Source organism: Lampetra fluviatilis, chromosome 45, assembly GCF_964198595.1.
Source record: "Lampetra fluviatilis chromosome 45, kcLamFluv1.1, whole genome shotgun sequence".
NCBI lineage: Eukaryota > Metazoa > Chordata > Hyperoartia > Petromyzontiformes > Petromyzontidae > Lampetra > Lampetra fluviatilis.
The window spans coordinates 332,129-349,046 of NC_136319.1; the positions used below are offsets into that span (position 1 = coordinate 332,129).

Below are 16,918 nucleotides of genomic sequence, written 5' to 3' on the forward strand. Positions count from 1 at the left end.
TTTAGTGAAACATATAACCCATAACTGGCTAAATACATTAATCTGCTATACCAGTCGTTCCCAACCAGTGCGTATGATGTGTACACCTCCCAGCCCTATCACCTGTTCCCGTTTCCTTACAAGTGTAGTAACGCTCACGACTCGTTCACACCGGAGTTGGAGGCACACTTGTTTATTTAACACCAACGTTGTGACATACACATTTGAGGGGGTATCGGCCCCCTCACCCGTCTATCTGAGGACACACCTCTCTAGCTAACCCTAGCCTGCCTCTGAGTCCTCCACTAATGGGCTAGGGGAGGCTATCTTGGCCCGACACTGGTCAGTCGGGCCCGGTACCCAGAGTCCAGACCAGCACTGGCTCTGGCTCTGGTACCACGTCACTGGCTCGAGCCTGCGCGGTCCTGATAAGGACGGCGTACCAGGGGGAGTCCAGGGCTCTATCTCAGACGTCTTCCGCCTCCTCTTCTTTAGCTAAACATCACTCCCGAGCCCTTCGATACAATCCCCTTTTATACCCAACCCCTCCCTGAGGGGTGGGGCCCCGGGGGATCATAACGACCGAATCGACCCCCCAGGGTGTCTGGCGCGGACGTCGCAGAGGGCACCTGCTTGTGCACACATGTAGCCCCGCCTACTGTGTTTGTTTACCATAGGCTGCCATGCATAACGGGCTCTCTCTCTAACACCCCTACATCACTCCCCCCCGCATAGCATGCAGCCGTCCCGGCTGCCAACATACAAAAATTTGACAATAAAGGTGCCTTCACCCCCTGACCGCGCGTGTGCCTCACTATTTTTTGAACAATAACAGGAACCAGAACAAGAACGCAACAACAAGATGAGAAACAACCCGACGCACCCCCCCGAATAAATACGAATTCCGTAAAAAAAACAGCTTATATACAACCAGCAGGGAACCCACCCCGCACACACAACAAACGGTGAACCCAGCATATGTACATCCGAGGAGCGGGAAACACACCATCCACACAACACCCAATAAACACAACAGCTATGTACACATTTTCCGGCCTCACAACAGTTTGCGCATTTTAGCGCGCGTCCTTGCAGCGGGCCCCTCACACGGGGTAACCCCGCGTGGCGGACAATCAGGTGGCGACTGTCCGTCTTGAGGTGAGCATTCCTCTGACTCCGCGTGACCCTCGGCATCCGCAGGAGGGGTGATCGGGCGTGAGCCCGTCACTCCTGATGCTCCTGAAGGTGGCACAGCCGGCAAGGCATTTGGTGAGAGCGACGGAGACGGACCCAGCAAGTCGGCCGACCCCCCACATGTTTGGCCACGCGCGTGTGAAGTGGGGTTGTGAACCGCAGCGAAGGGTTTTAATCTGGAGGGGTGCACGAACCATCGCCGCTTCCCCCACTTGATGCGCACGCACTGCGGACGTAACACCTCCACCACTTCCACAGGGCCCCGCCACGGCCGCACAAGTTTAGAGGAGGTTGCCAGTGGCACCTGGGGGCAGTGCAACCATGCCTTGTCCCCCGGCTTCCACTGCAGCATGTGCGCTCGACTCAATCTGAGGCGCTCATTTGCCTTCTGACGGAGGTCAGAGTTTTGCATTGCAGCATCCCGTGCCTCGGTCAATTTGTCCAGATTAAATTTAACGTGGTCAGCCAGATTAGTTTTTCCCTGCGGCACGGGGATCCGCAACTGGGCACGAACAGGCGGGTCTGGTTCTCGGCCGTACATAAGGTAAAAGGGAGAAAACCCCGTAGCCGCATGGGGTGCCATCCGGTACGCCGCCAAGACCCCCTGAATTTGTAGGTCCCAATCCGTTTGCGAGTCCGAAACTTGTTGTGATAACATGGACGAGATGGTGCGATGCAAACGTTCGACCATCCCGTCAGTTTGTGGGTGATATGGGGAGGTCCGAATTTTCTTTGTGCCCAGGAGATCGCAGACTTGTCTGAGTAGTTTACCGGAAAAATTTCTGCCCTGGTCGGTCAGCAGCCTCTCCGGAGCACCTTTGTCCAGGACATAACCCTGAACAAAGGCCTCCACGATGGCTGCTGCCGACTGGTTGGCCAAAGGCCAGGCCATAGGCCAACGTGTAAAATACTCGACACCCGTCAACAAATATCTATTCCCTCTGGGGGTGGCGGGGAATGGTCCCAAAATGTCCAGAGCGACCAGCTCGTTTATCCTGGACACTTTGATCGATTGCAAGGGCGGGTTAGACTCCCGTGCCGGCGGTTTGCGTTGTGCACATTGAGGGCACGATCCCAACAAATCCCCCACATCCCTCGTCATGCCAGGCCAGTAAAAATCAAGTTGCAGCAAGGCGAGAGTCTTTTGGGTCCCCAGGTGTAGGAGGCGCTCATGAGCGGCCCATACCACCCTACCCCGCAACCCAGTAGGGACAACCAGCCGATGTCGACGTGACTTCCCGTCCCAATGCATTAGCAGACCTTGGCACATTTCCCATGCGTCGGAACCACCACTTTTTCCCCCCGCCGCACCGCCAACGCGACGTCGCCACCCGAGGAGGGAGACATCCTCCATCTGGAGGCGCCCCCATTCAATGACGGGCAACCCCAACAGGGAATCTTTGCCCTGCTGTTCGATCGAATTAGGAACCATTGCATCGTCGTCGTTGGCGGCCGCCAAGACAGGTACCGATGTGTCCCCTGGAGGCCTGCAACGTCCAGACCCCAGGAGGCATGCACACTCGGAGGTGGTTGGCAAGCGTGACAGAGCGTCCGCGTTGGTGTGGCGAACGCCCTTACGGTATGTGGTTTGGAAATCGTAATCCTGGAGGACCTCCAACCATCGGGACAATTGTCCCGATGGCTGTTGAACCCTCAGGGCGTACTGCAGTGCCGCATGATCTGTGCGGACGGTGAAATGCCGACCGTACAGATATGGGCGATACTGTTGGACGAAATGGACAATTGCCAACAGTTCCCTACGGGTGACACAATACCGTTGCTCCGCTGGAGACAACACCCGACTGCCGTACGCAACCACATGTTCCACGCCGTCAACCACCTGGGAGAGCACGCCCCCAATACCCGTGTTGCTCGCATCGGTGTCGAGCAAGAACGGTTTTGAAAAATCAGGGTAAATCAGGGGAGGAGCGTTTACCAAAGCATCCCGAAGGGAGCAAAAAGCAGCCTCCTCCTCCTGACCCCAGCAAAACCGAACCCCTTTAGATGTTAAAGCATGTAGGGGTTTGGCGATAGTCGCAAAATTAGCGACGAAGCGTCTATAATACGACGCAAACCCAATAAAACTCCTAACCTCTCCCACTGAGGTGGGAGTCGGCCAGGAGCTTACACACTGCGTTTTGGCGGGATCGGTAGAAATACCTGAGCGCCCCACGATGTGCCCCAAATAACGCACCGACTCGCGTAACAAATGGCATTTTTGGGGCTTAAATTTCAAATTAGCAGCCCGCATCTTTAGGAAAACCGCCCGCAACCTCTGGAGATGTTCCTCAAAAGTTTTGCCAAAGACAATGACGTCATCCAAATAAATCAGGCACGACTCCCATTGCAATCCAGCCAAAACCAATTCCATCAACCGCTGGAAAGTTGCCGGCGCTGAGTGTAAGCCCATCGGCAACCGGTTGAATTGAAACAGGCCGTGCGGAGTACGGAAAGCAGTTTTAGGCTTTGAATCATCGTCCAGAGGAAGCTGCCAGAATCCCGAAAGTAAGTCCAATGTGGAGAAGAATCGCGCTCCCGCCAAGGCGTCAAGCGATTCGTCCATCCGTGGGAGCGGGTATGCGTCGGCAACCGTAATTTTATTAAGGCGCCGAAAGTCAACGCAAAACCGCAACGAACCGTCCTGCTTCTTAACCAGGACGATCGGCGCTCCCCAAGGGCTGTTGGAGGGAGAAATTATGTCGGCGGCTAGCATGTCATCAACAGCCGATTTGACATGGTCCTTTTCGGCGGGACTCAACCGAAAAGGATATTTGGCGTATTGGCGCGCTGTCACCCGTATCAATATGGTGACGCAGCAGATGAGTGCAGCCCAAATCGTATTTATCCCGACTGAAAACGTCGGAAAATTCCCTCAGTAGTGTCTTAAGACGTTGGCGCTCTAAATTTGACAGGTCCGTCGATCCCGCGCAAAGCGCCTCGAGCCACCCTTCATCGCTGTCTGAATGTGGTCGCGGTGCAGGGGCAGCGCCGACATGACTCGCGACGGGTTCCTCACAGGGCACCGGCGTTGCGTGAGCAAGCACGGTCCCCTGTGGGACCACCACCGTCTGCGAGCCCACATTGAGGACCGCGATGAAGGGTTCTCCATCCCCTCTCACTATGGTCTGGGCCGGGAGTAAATTAGGTCCACTGACCCCGGCCCTAGACGGTCCCAGCAAAACCCCTTGAGCCCCAATGCCCTTAGCGAAGGGCCGCCGAAGTCTCAAAGGAATTAACATTTGCGCCCCCGGAGGAACGCGCACCGTTCTATCTACGAACGCCGGCACCGTCGCGAACGCCGTCCGGCTCGTAGCGGGGGATGGCAAAAACGCCATGCGTCGGCCCGATGGGAGCTCAATGCATCCCTGGTCGATTAATATCCTAATCGGCATTTTGGCCAGGAAATCCGTCCCCAGCAGGCACGGAACCGCCAGCGAGGAGGAAACAAAAATCGGCCCAGATAATTTAATATCCCCGACACAAATTTGGGCTCGAATTTGTCCGATGATGCCAAGTGAACCCCCGTTAGCAGCAAAGAATGGCACATTAACAGGCATCAAAGGACGGCTCTGGGCAGGGAGAATGTTATAAATCAACTCCGAAATAATGGTCGCCGATGCTCCTGTATCGACCAGGATGCGCACCTCGACCCCATCGATGTGACCCACAACGGCCGACGACCCCGATGACGCGGCTACAACCCGATGGGCCAACACGGACCACTGGCTGGGTTCAATGTGAGTACCCAGAGCGGTGCGTGTTGGTGCCATGGTACGCGATATTTGCCCCCCCTTCGCTGCGGTGTTCGAGTGTGTGACGGGCGTGTGCGTGGGCCAAACATGAGGGGTGCCGCGACTCGCCGGATTATGATGGTGGAGCTTGTGACGAGGGCCGGCGTCCCGTTGAGGTGTCGTTCCGCGCTGCCGAGGAGAGCGGCACCCCGAGGCGACGTGGCCCCGGATGCCGCAGTTATAACAGCGTGGAAGCGCTGGTGGCGACGATGGACGTTGTAGACGGCTTGAACCGGCCCGGTCCTCCCGCGCTCCCGCTCCGTGCTGCCGTTGATGGTTGATGGCGCAAACCTCTTCCGCCGGGAGGGTGGCCGCAGCGACGGCGCGCCCGCTCGCCGCCTTGCTGGCCTTCCGTCGTTGAGAGGACAGGTTTGCGTGGAGGAGACGGGCCGCTTGGAGGGAGCACATCTCTGCATCGTCCTGTGCGACAATGACGATGTCTAAGTCGTCCGCCAGCAAAAGTATCTTCTCTGTCACCATGGCGTCGACACCCTCGTCATCCATTCGTGGAAAGGCCTCCTTCGCCAGTGCCAGGAGGCTTGTGCGGTACGCCAGGGGCGACTCCTTCGTCCCCCGCTGGCGATCGTAAAAGAGTTGGCGACAGTCCGATGGTGGACCATATACCGCCGACAGCACCTGCATCGCCTTCCGCAGCGTGGAGCGCCTCTCCTTTGAAGCCGATGTTAGAGTGGCGAGGGCGTCGCTGTCGAGAAGTGCTGGCAGCGCGCGGAGAGCCTCGGCGTCTGTCCACTGTGCCATCTCCTGGTGAGCGAGGAAGCGCCGCTGGAAGCCGCCCCAGTCGCCATCCTCGCCCACAAATTCCTTGAGTGGAGGTAGCCGCTGATGTAAGGCAGCGGCTGCAGAGGAAGAACGCACTCCCTCGTCCGCCTCACTCAACTCAGCGTCGGCACGAACCAGCGATGGCATCGCCGGTCGCACCCGTGGTGACGCGGCAGGCACTGTACTCCCGCCGTTGGACGCGATGCTTAGAGCGGCCACGCCCTCAACAGCAGCTGCGGCGATGGCGGGAGTTTCAAAATGTTGCTCCGTTGAAATGGCGGGAAGGCGCTGTGGTCGTTGGCTGCTGTCGCCTCGTGGCGGTCCCGCAGCCCCCAGCCGCGTGATGTTGTCGAGCATGGCGGCTGCGGCGTACAGCAGCTCGGCCAGCTTCGCGTGCGCCTGCCTCAGCCCCTCCGTCGACGGCTCCCCTTCCTCCAGCTGCTGTGGCGTGGATGCACCCAGCCCCGGCTGCTCGATGGCATCTTCAGCCATCTCGGGCCCTCCGACTGCAGCGGTGTCCTCCGCCCCTGGTACTCCGACTCGAGTCGTCCGGCGTGTATCCATGTTCGTACTTTGTTTCACTTCTGACGCCAGATGTAGTAACGCTCACGACTCGTTCACACCGGAGTTGGAGGCACACTTGTTTATTTAACACCAACGTTGTGACATACACATTTGAGGGGGTATCGGCCCCCTCACCCGTCTATCTGAGGACACACCTCTCTAGCTAACCCTAGCCTGCCTCTGAGTCCTCCACTAATGGGCTAGGGGAGGCTATCTTGGCCCGACACTGGTCAGTCGGGCCCGGTACCCAGAGTCCAGACCAGCACTGGCTCTGGCTCTGGTACCACGCCACTGGCTCGAGCCTGCGCGGTCCTGATAAGGACGGCGTACCAGGGGGAGTCCAGGGCTCTATCTCAGACGTCTTCCGCCTCCTCTTCTTTAGCTAAACATCACTCCCGAGCCCTTCGATACAATCCCCTTTTATACCCAACCCCTCCCTGAGGGGTGGGGCCCCGGGGGATCATAACGACCGAATCGACCCCCCAGGGTGTCTGGCGCGGACGTCGCAGAGGGCACCTGCTTGTGCACACATGTAGCCCCGCCTACTGTGTTTGTTTACCATAGGCTGCCATGCATAACGGGCTCTCTCTCTAACACCCCTACACAAGCAGAAATTCTACTGTGAATCATCTCTAACTTTACAATCCCTGTTCGCACCTCGGGAGATGGTACACCATCCAACCACTAACAGAAGATCAATACAGTAATTTATCCAAACGCTTAGGCTCCACAGTCCCAGAGTGTCCGTACACTTTATACCCAATAACTCGTTTGGTTAGACCGAGTAGTTTCTACTTCTAAAAAGAAATACAGACCAAAAAAACCAGACATGACAAATGATACACTACAATCGAGGCAGACAGATGTTGCGAATCAAGCCATATTACACAATACAAATAGGGAAAACATGCACGTGTAAGATACACGATATAGAAAATTATTCAATGCAAATGAGACAAACAGCAGAGACAGAACATACAAGTCAGGGCATGTTAGACGAGTTATTACGAATTGGATTTTAGATGGGCAAATGGAATATGTTGGATAGGTTAAACATCAACAATTGGCATCGGAATCAACATTTAATAATCATGAGCATCCCCACGCTGATTAATATGCTATTAAAGTAACCTTGTGAGAAAGCTGTCACGAGTAGCAAAAACACATTGTGTTAAGCAGATGTGTAGTGCAAGAAGTACTGGTATATTTCGATCTAAAGCTTTCGTGACTGCAGGGATTCATCTTCTTGGTTCTTTCGGTAAAGTCACGTAGAATGGAAATAATAAAATAATAAAAATAAAATAATTCTCACTACGTTTCGGCCACAACGCAAGCAGCCGTCCTCAGGTGGAGAACAGGTCTTTCGAGAAGACAGAGTCTGAATGGCACGCCCCAGGCTTGGAGCGACTTTTTCAGCTGGGATGGAGGGGCGAAGAGCGTCTTGACAAAATAATTTGCTTATCAAGAGGAATTTAGCATATTTATGGGAAATGCAGATATGCGATTAGTACTAATCCCATAAATATGCTAAATTCCTCTTGATATGCAAATTATTTTGTCAAGACGCTCTTCGCCCCTCCATCCCAGCTTAAATAGTCACTCCAAGCCTGGGGCGTGCCATTCAGACTCTGTCTTCTCGACATACCTGTTCTCCACCTGAGGACGGCTGCTTGCGTTGTGGCCGAAACGTCGTGAGAATTATTTTATTATGTTTTATTTTTATTATTTTATTATTTCCATTCTACGTGACTTTACCGAAAGAACCAAGAAGAAGTACTGGTATAGTCGTCTCTTCTCTTCCATCAGCTGTCAACAGGCGATCGACGACGAGGCTGAATCAAACAGCTCCTGGCTTTCCGGTCACTGGACACGACAATCGCTATGCCGTGGGGTGTGGTGGATTGTATATTTGCTTGTTCACATTGATCTCCAGTAGTTAACGAATAATGTATCAATAAATAATCGTGATAGTGTTGATATCTGGAGTCACGACTGAAAATCTATCTTTTGAAAAAAATCTCAACAAGTTGAATTTCGATTTAAAGCATTCGTGACTGCAGGGATTCATCTTCTTGGTTCTTTCGGTAAAGTCACGTAGAAGGGAAGCAATAAAATAATAAAAATAAAACATAATAAAATGAAATAATTCTCACGACGTTTCGGCTACAACGCAAGCAGCCGTCCTCAGGTGAAGAATGAGACACTACCAAGCTAGGAGCTTACATATAAGCTGGGTTGGGGGTGGAAGAAGAGCGCTAAATTCCTCCTGATATGCACATTCTTTTTGTTAAGGCGCTCTTCTTCCACCCCCAACCCAGCTTATATGTAAGCTCCTAGCTTGGTAGTGTCTCATTCTTCACCTGAGGACGGCTGCTTGCGTTGTAGCCGAAACGTCGTGAGAATTATTTCATTTTATTATGTTTTATTTTTATTATTTTATTACTTCCCTTCTACGTGACTTTACCGAAAGAACCAAGAAGATGCATCTCAACAAGTTGTGTTCCACTTTGGCTCTGTGTGTGTCTCCGTGTCTCCCTGGAGGTGATTGGACCTGAAAATACTCGAGAAGTACTTAAAGCCCAATGCAGGGACGACGTAAGCATCCTCCTTGCATTTGAGACACATCGAAGCCTCACGCCCCTTCAAGGTCAAATCAGAATTTTTATTTAAACTGTGATGCCCACCTTAACAATGACCAAAACCCCTAATACCTCGGGAATTACACTTGACCAAACGTTCAGCTTCTCTCCAAAGCCATGAGCAAAACTTACTTAACTTTTTTACTAACACTAAACTACTTTATTTACTAGGTAAATCCCACTGAGCTAATAGCTTTTTTTACGAGCGACCTGGCCGCAAATGAAAGCTCACCGAAGTGGCTTATAATATACAAATCTTTGTCAGCCAAATAATACAAACGCATGTCTCTAAATGTGGAGGGATAAACTGGAGGACTCGGATAAAAATCCCAGTGATCACTTTGGAAGAGAGAGAACATGCAAACTACAAATATACAGGCGTCGGGGTTGCAACCAGATCCCTCTGCATAACAGGTGTAGTGTTCTAAACTCGAGACACTATATGACGTCTCCATTACCAGTGGCAAAATATAGTAGTAGGTTTTTACCCTTTCAACTGGTACAAAAACTGACACCTTTATACAAGGCATCATGTTTGCAATAACCACAACACAAGCAGTCAAAATGCAAACAAAAAGAAACAACTCTGATGATGATAATGATATGCACTGTCCTTGAAGTTGATTGGTCCACACCCGAGACAGCGTCCAGCAGTGTAATCGATGATGATAATTACGTAACGTAGAAATATTTGTAGCTCCTTTGATTACTTGGTTAAGATGCGTGTAACTGACAGCATGTATGTGCTGTAGACTGTCAATGTTTAATGATCAGGTGGCAGAGTTATGCCGAGTTGTCTGCAGTTGAATAAAAGTTAAGAAAGATTTATCTGAAGTAAAGCAAAGCACAACAAACAATTGTATAATACAAATGTGTAATACAGGCAGCGCTCAAGATACGTTCATAGAGAAGTGAGTGCTAATTGAATCGGCACTAAAAGAGGTCATTATACCATTGTGTATATGGAAATGCATTCCCAACAGCGTTAGTTCTTTCGTGAGAGAAATATGTGAGGGCATCATTCGGGTTTCAGTAATATCACTAATTATAATACAGATGGTTAACATTATTTGACAAATAAATATAATACTGTCTTATAATCAGTAAGTATTGTGTGTAGTGGCATCACTGGATGTCAACATGCTGAGTGCAGTGCCGGCTCTAGAGGGGCACGGCGTGCAGTGTAGCAACATCGCGGATACCATAATGGTGTGGGTGTAGTCCCGGCCTTAGCGGGGCCCAATGAGTGCTGAATAATAGTCCGAGATGGCACCACGCTTTATGTGCAGTGCCTACCCTACAGGACAGGGTGTGTGGGTGCCGGCCGTGGGATGAGGTTATGTGAGGCCATGGCACTCTGGTTGACCTGGAAGGACACGTGACCGGTTAAGTTGACAAAGGGGCACCAAGAGGGGGCTAGGGGTGGTCACATGATTAGGACCCAGATTCTGGAAGGTGGACGTGACCAAGGGCGGAGCCGGCCATGCCACAGAGAATATAAGCCTCGTCCCGGGAGGGACCAGGGTTGTTGTTCATCCTGGAAGAAACTTTTCGTCTACGTTTTCCGTTCAACGAGTCTCCAACACGTGGACCCGGGCCGAAGTCGTTGGTCCTGGTCCATAGTAGCAGTTACGTTGTAACTAGTGTAGTTACTAGTCTAGTGTAATAGCTAGTCTAGTAACTTGTGTAGTAGCTAGTGTAGTAATTAGTGTAGTTAGCCTGGTGGTCACCACCTTAGGTTGTTATTCTGTTAAGGGGAAAGTTACCCTGTGTGTGGAATTGAATAAATGTGTTGCCTCCAAGTTTACATCTGCGACTCAGTTGACCCCATTACATGTGCATTCAGGAGTGCATTGGATGGTACTCCTCCTACACGGTAGCGGTAAGAGAAGAGGTTGGGGCTGTTATTTTCCCGATTCGGGTTTTCGTGATGCCATCAGTCTAATTTCTGTGGTGAGGTTTCTTTCAGGTTGAACCTGAGACTTTCTCCTGGTCTTGTTGGTTCTCACCTAGCTAAACGAACTGTGATAAGATTCTTTTTTTCCTATGTAATCATGACCACAGTGGGTGGGATCCGGTTGGCTCAGCGCACGTCCCTCTCATTGGGTGATCGAACAATGGGGGGCAGGTATGTTACCTCGGCCGGCACTGCTTCATGTTCTTCATTGTAAGTGCTTTTATATTTCATCATTTGACTTCCCTTGCCAGTTCCAAACTATAATAATAGGATTTTTCCCCTTTTTTCTGGCAACAAAACCGAAACCTTCCTACGAAGAATCATGTCTGCAATAACCACAATACTTATGGTCAAAATGCAAACAATGAACACACTCTGATAATATATGCATTGTCCTTGAAACGGATTGGTCCACACCAGAGACAGCTTTCTTTTGAGCCTTGTCTCAAACGGTGCTAGACCAGAGGACACCCAAAGGCGTCCTCTTGCTTTTATATTATGTGATTTTATTTATTTTGCATATTTGTCTCCAATACAAAGAGCGCTATAACCAATTAGCGTGTTATGGCGTCGCACCAAGCAAGGTCTGCCAGTATTTCTATCTCTCTACCTAAATCAGCTCCATGTGGCTACCCCCACTATAAATTCCTCCTGTCTCATCTATTGAATCAGAATCTGTATTTATACATGAGGAATACTATGAGCTATGAAGCTCTTTTTCACAGATGTCCAGTAGGGGAAGGTAAGATCGCTACAACAACAATCAATACACAACACGATAGTAGTGCAAAGTACAAGAAAGGTAAACAAACCACCCAAAAACATACCAATTAAACGAAACCTTTTTAACCCTACTTGGTAAAGCCCACTGAGGTATTTATTTATTTTTCACAAGGGACCTTGCCACAAACGATAGCTTAAAAAGTGGCTTATCATGTGCACATTCATAGCAGCAAAATAAACTAAATAATCTCAATGCATGTTTATAAATGTGTAATAAAGGACTCTTTCACTGTGTCTGTCTCCATTGTCCTTTATTGGGTTCTTTACACTTGTCCCACACGGCCCTCGCTCAGATCCTCCCCGCTTGGCAGCTCGACAGCTGCCGTCGCTCCCGTAGCCTTCCTCCACCCCGATGCAGCTCCGCTGCAGGTTCCCTTGTGCAGTCCTCCGGCTGCTCTCACTGCAGCTCCACCGCTGCTCCCCGTTCCTCCGTGCTCGGTCACCGCTGGCCGACGGTGCCGAGTCTCACCGTGTGGCGATCTCGCCACTCTCCACTCTCCGCCCTGCGTGGCCTCACTCTGTCTCTATTCCCAAACTCTCTCCTCCTCTCTTCCGGTTCTCTCCCTTAAGACCTTACCCCTCTCTCTCACGTGACCTAACCCCTCCCCCCCGTGACGTCATATCGGCGAGGCCGTTTACGCCCACATTTCACCACCCTCCCCCGTAGAGAAAATTCCAGCCGACCTCGGCTGAACAACAACAAGTAATGCGAGCGAAACACAACCATCATACATGCAAGGACAACGAAGCATACAATAAATATAACAATAACCACAAGAACACGAACAGTATAAATCAACGAAACGTAAGGGACTTTGACCGCGTGCGGGTCGCCGGTTCGTACCGGACGGGCGGCGGCCCTCCCCCTGCGTGGCCTCACTCTGTCTCTATTCCCAAACTCTCTCCTCCTCTCTTCCGGTTCTCTCCCTTAAGACCTTACCCCTCTCTCTCACGTGACCTAACCCCTCCCCCCGTGACGTCATATCCGCGAGGCCGCTTATGCCCGCATTACAAATGCAGAGGAAAAAACCGGAGTACCCGGTTTTGCACGTGACCACGGGGAGAACATGCAAATTCCAAACATACAGGCATCAGGGTTGGAATTGAACCTACGACCTACTGCATACCAGGCGAGGAAGATAACACCACCGTGATGCCCTTTAAATAAATCAATGGAGTATATAAGTAAAAATTGCATCATTGGGCAAGTCGGTAAAATAACAGCAACAACAGTCCCAGACAACAACAAGAGAACACAGTCCCTCAGGAAAATTGTACAAATTTGGCTGCAACTATCACTAATCTGCTTCACCTGAAGACGGCTGCTTGCGTTGTGGCTGAAACGTCGTGAGCATTTTATTTAATTATGTTGTAATTTTATTATTTTCCTTCTACGTGACTTTACTGAAAGAACCAAGAATATGAATCCCTGCAGTCACGAAAGCTTAAAATCGAAAAGTACATTTTTATCAAATATTGTTCCTACATCCTAAAAAAAACTAACATCATGGTTTTTTCCTCAAACAAAAATCCCAATTCCATCATCTTCACCTATTACTGATATCAGAAACTAAATAAATTAATAGAGTACATCAAATAATTGGGTTTACACATGTATTCAAAACTTACATTCCAACCCCATATTTATCACATCTCGAAGAAAAAAATAGGTTATATATATGTAAACAAACATTGTTTTTCCATTTGATTAGGCCAGCACATTGTTGAAGCTATCATTCTACCACTATGGTGATGCTGCTTACATATCAGCTGCTAATGAATCACTAAACAGACTAAACCCACTTTATGATTATGCACTTTTATTTGTACTGGATGTGGGCAGTGATGCATCTCGCTATAGTTCTCTTGCTGCCAAATGTGTGTTCAGGCACTTTTTCGTGCTCTCCCCCTGTTCATCACCGAGTCTGTTCATGGGACCAAACGTCCGGCGGTATAATTGGTCGGGGTTTAGATGCTGGCACCAACGAACGAAGCACCTGATGACATCAAAGGCCTCTTCTAACAGTCTCTGGAACAGTCACTAAACCTAACAATGCAGTCTCTGGCAATTTCAGAGAAGGCATCAAAACTTAATTCTAGATTTGAAGCTTTCGTGACTGCAAGGATTCATATTCTTAGGTTTTTTCGGTAAAGTCACGTAGGTAAAAAATTAAAATAAAAATTACGACGTTTCGGAGGCAACACAAGCTTCCGTCTTCAGGTGGAACCGTCACAGCCCCGACAGCTGTATCAAGTAAATGAGAGATTACAAGAGATACCTCAAAACTGAGACCGTCCCACATGGCAGCGGCACCTCCAACGACAACTCTGAAAAGCTACTACATTTTTGAATAGGAAATGGGCTTAGAATTGGTGGCTGCTGGTTCCAGCGCTTTGACATCCACAGACTTACCTGGATTGTAAATGACGGCCACACAGAGAAAGAAATTGACCATATACTCATTAACTGCAGATGGAAAGCTCTGCTAAATTGCAGCGTTTATCAGAGCTTGGAGTTCGACACATTGGTATCACACTCAAACGATTCCCGAGCAAAAAATCGCGACCATCACCCCGATACAACATTAAAAAAATAACCCGTAAAAACAAAGTTTTTCACTATAAATCCTTTATATGCGTGGCATCGTTTTTTTTTTTATTCATTTCTGTTTTTTTGAGTAAGAGTTTCATTTTTAAATCCTTTATATTAAGTTCGCTTGCTTTATTTTACACTTTTTAGGAAAAAATCTATTATATTTAATTACCAATTGCTTAATGGTGGCAGGCAATCATCTGACCCATAGGTGGCAGCCATCTCAAGCCAGAGGACGAGAGGACTCTAGCCGCCACGGATATTAAGGATTTATAGTGAAAAACATTGTTTTTACGGGTTAATTTTTTAAATCCTTTAATATTAAGTTCACTTGCTTGATTTCGCGCTTACGACCGTGCAAATCTTTCGGTTGTTTTTTAACCCACTTCCCGTGATCCAATCGAGCTGACATTTTGCACACAGACTCGTTGTGCGTGACAATGTATTTTCGTGAACATTTTTTCCAAAATGTTACACTTTTTAGGAAAAAATAAATTATATTTAATTACCAATTGCTTAATGGTGGCATGCAATCATCTGACCCATAGGTGGCAGCCATCTCAAGCCAGAGGACGAGAGGACTCTAGCCGCCACGCATATAAAGGATTTATAGTGAAAAACTTTGTTTTTACGGGTTAATTTTATAGTGTGTTGACACACATCCAGAATAATTTTCTGTGTTTAGGAAAAATATATGATTGTGTTAGTGAATTTTATTTTTTTTCCTAAAAAGTTGAAAATTTTGGAATTTTTTTTTCACGAAAATAAATTGTCGCGCACAACGAGTCTGTGTGCAAAATGTTAGCTCGATTGGATCACGGGAAGTGGGTTAAAAAGCGACCGACAGATTTGCACGGTCGTAAGCGCGCAAGCAAGCAAGCAAGTGAACTTAATATAAAGGATTAAAAAAAAATTTCCTTAAGAAGTGGAAAATTTTGGAAATTTTTTTTCACGAAAATTAATTGTCACGCACAACAAATCTGTGTGCAAAATGTCAGCTCGATTGGATCACGGGAAGTGGGTTTAAAAACGACCAAAATATTTGCACGGTCGTAAGCGCGCAAGCAAGTGAACTTAATATAAAGGATTAAAAAAATTAACCCGTAAAAACAAAGTTTTTCACTATAAATCCTTTATATGCGTGGCGGCTAGAGTCCTCTCGTCCTCTGGCTTGAGAAGGCTGCCACCTATGGGTCAGATGATTGCATGCCACCATTAAGCAATTGGTAATTAAATATAATATTTTTGTCCTAAAAAGTGTAAAATTTTGGAAATACATTTTCTCGAACATTAATTGTCACGCACAACGAGTCTGTGTGGAAAATGTCAGCTCGATTGGATCACGGGAAGTGGGTTAAAAAACGACCGAAAGATTTGCACGGCCGTAAGCAAGCAAGCAAGCGCGCAAGTAAGTGAACTTAATATAAAGGATTTAAAAAACTGTCAGATCCGGCATTCGAGCAGCAATGCACGGTCAATATTATCAACCGATGTTCTGCTTTATCAAACGAAGAGTTAATGATTGGAACCACTTTAGACATTCTGTCAACAAAGCGGCCAAGACCTGTCTTGAAAATCGTAGTAATACAAAAAAGTGGACAGTAACGAGACATGGAGCTTAATTGACAAGAAATTATTTTATTCTCATATTCTTGGTTCTTTAGGTAAAGTAACGTGAATAGAAAGAAAATCAATGAATGTAAAAAAAAATCCAAGTAATAAATAGAAAATTATAAAAGCAAAAAACCCACGGTAAAAAATTTGTCTAAGAAAAGAAAAAAATTGTTTTTTTGAAAATGATAATTATTTTAAATGTATTTTTTTTAAAATAAAAAATGTTATTTTATTTTTATATTTTCATTTTACTGTGGGTTTTTTTCATTTTATTTTTTATGTTGATTATTTGTAATTGTTTTTTTGTTTTTTATTTACGTGATCTTACCGAAATAACCCAGAATATGAATTCCTGCAGTCACGAAAGTTTTCAGTCCAAATTATATTCTCAGCTGCTGAATCGCCCTCCATCTGAAGAACTCCTACAAGCTGCAGCAACCGAAGATCCCAGATCTCTTGCTCCGAGCCATCTGAGGAAGAAGTGATGGCTGCTCTCGTAAAAATGAAAATGGCAGGGCATCCGGAGGCCCAGCTGAAATCAAATGGCTAACATGATTCTTCCAGCAGACATAGAGGACAGGCTCGGTACCAGCAGACTGGAAGAAAGGCATCATTTATCCTTTCCGCAAGGGTAAGGGGAGTAGACATGAGTGCAAGAACTATCGTGACATCACTCTACTCTCCTGCCCTGGCAATTTATTTGCCTCAATTTTTCTGGTAAGAGTCAAAAATTTACTTTTAGAAGTGCAACGTATGGAACAGAGCAGCTTCACAACTGGACGATCCACCATAGACCGCATCACCACATTGACCTCTCTCATACAAATGTAATGCGAGCAAGGACAGAGTGGGCGCTGCCTCCGCACCACTCACGCGGGCCGGAGTATTAGGGGAGGTGGAGCCTGGTCGTCGGGGTGAGTGGGAGGCGGAGTCAGGCTCACGTGAGGAGGAGGAGGAGTCAGGTTCACGTGAGGAGGAGGATATAGGGGGAGAACCGGAAGGGGATCGGGAGTCGAGAGAGAGT

The 16,918-nt window shown here is 48.3% G+C and overlaps 1 protein-coding gene across 1 annotated transcript; it reads right to left on the reverse strand.

Moving 5' to 3' along the window:
* Positions 1–459: 459 nt before the first annotated feature.
* On the reverse strand, positions 460–6,463 carry LOC144947505 (uncharacterized). The gene is made up of 2 exons (XM_078876728.1): positions 5,034–6,463; positions 460–1,218 (listed from the first exon to the last, which is right to left on the reverse strand). Exons 1-2 carry the CDS (start codon positions 6,306–6,308, stop codon positions 1,204–1,206), a joined length of 1,290 nt encoding a protein of 429 aa, XP_078732854.1. The 5' UTR covers positions 6,309–6,463; the 3' UTR covers positions 460–1,203.
* Between the last annotated feature and the right edge of the window lie 10,455 nt (positions 6,464–16,918).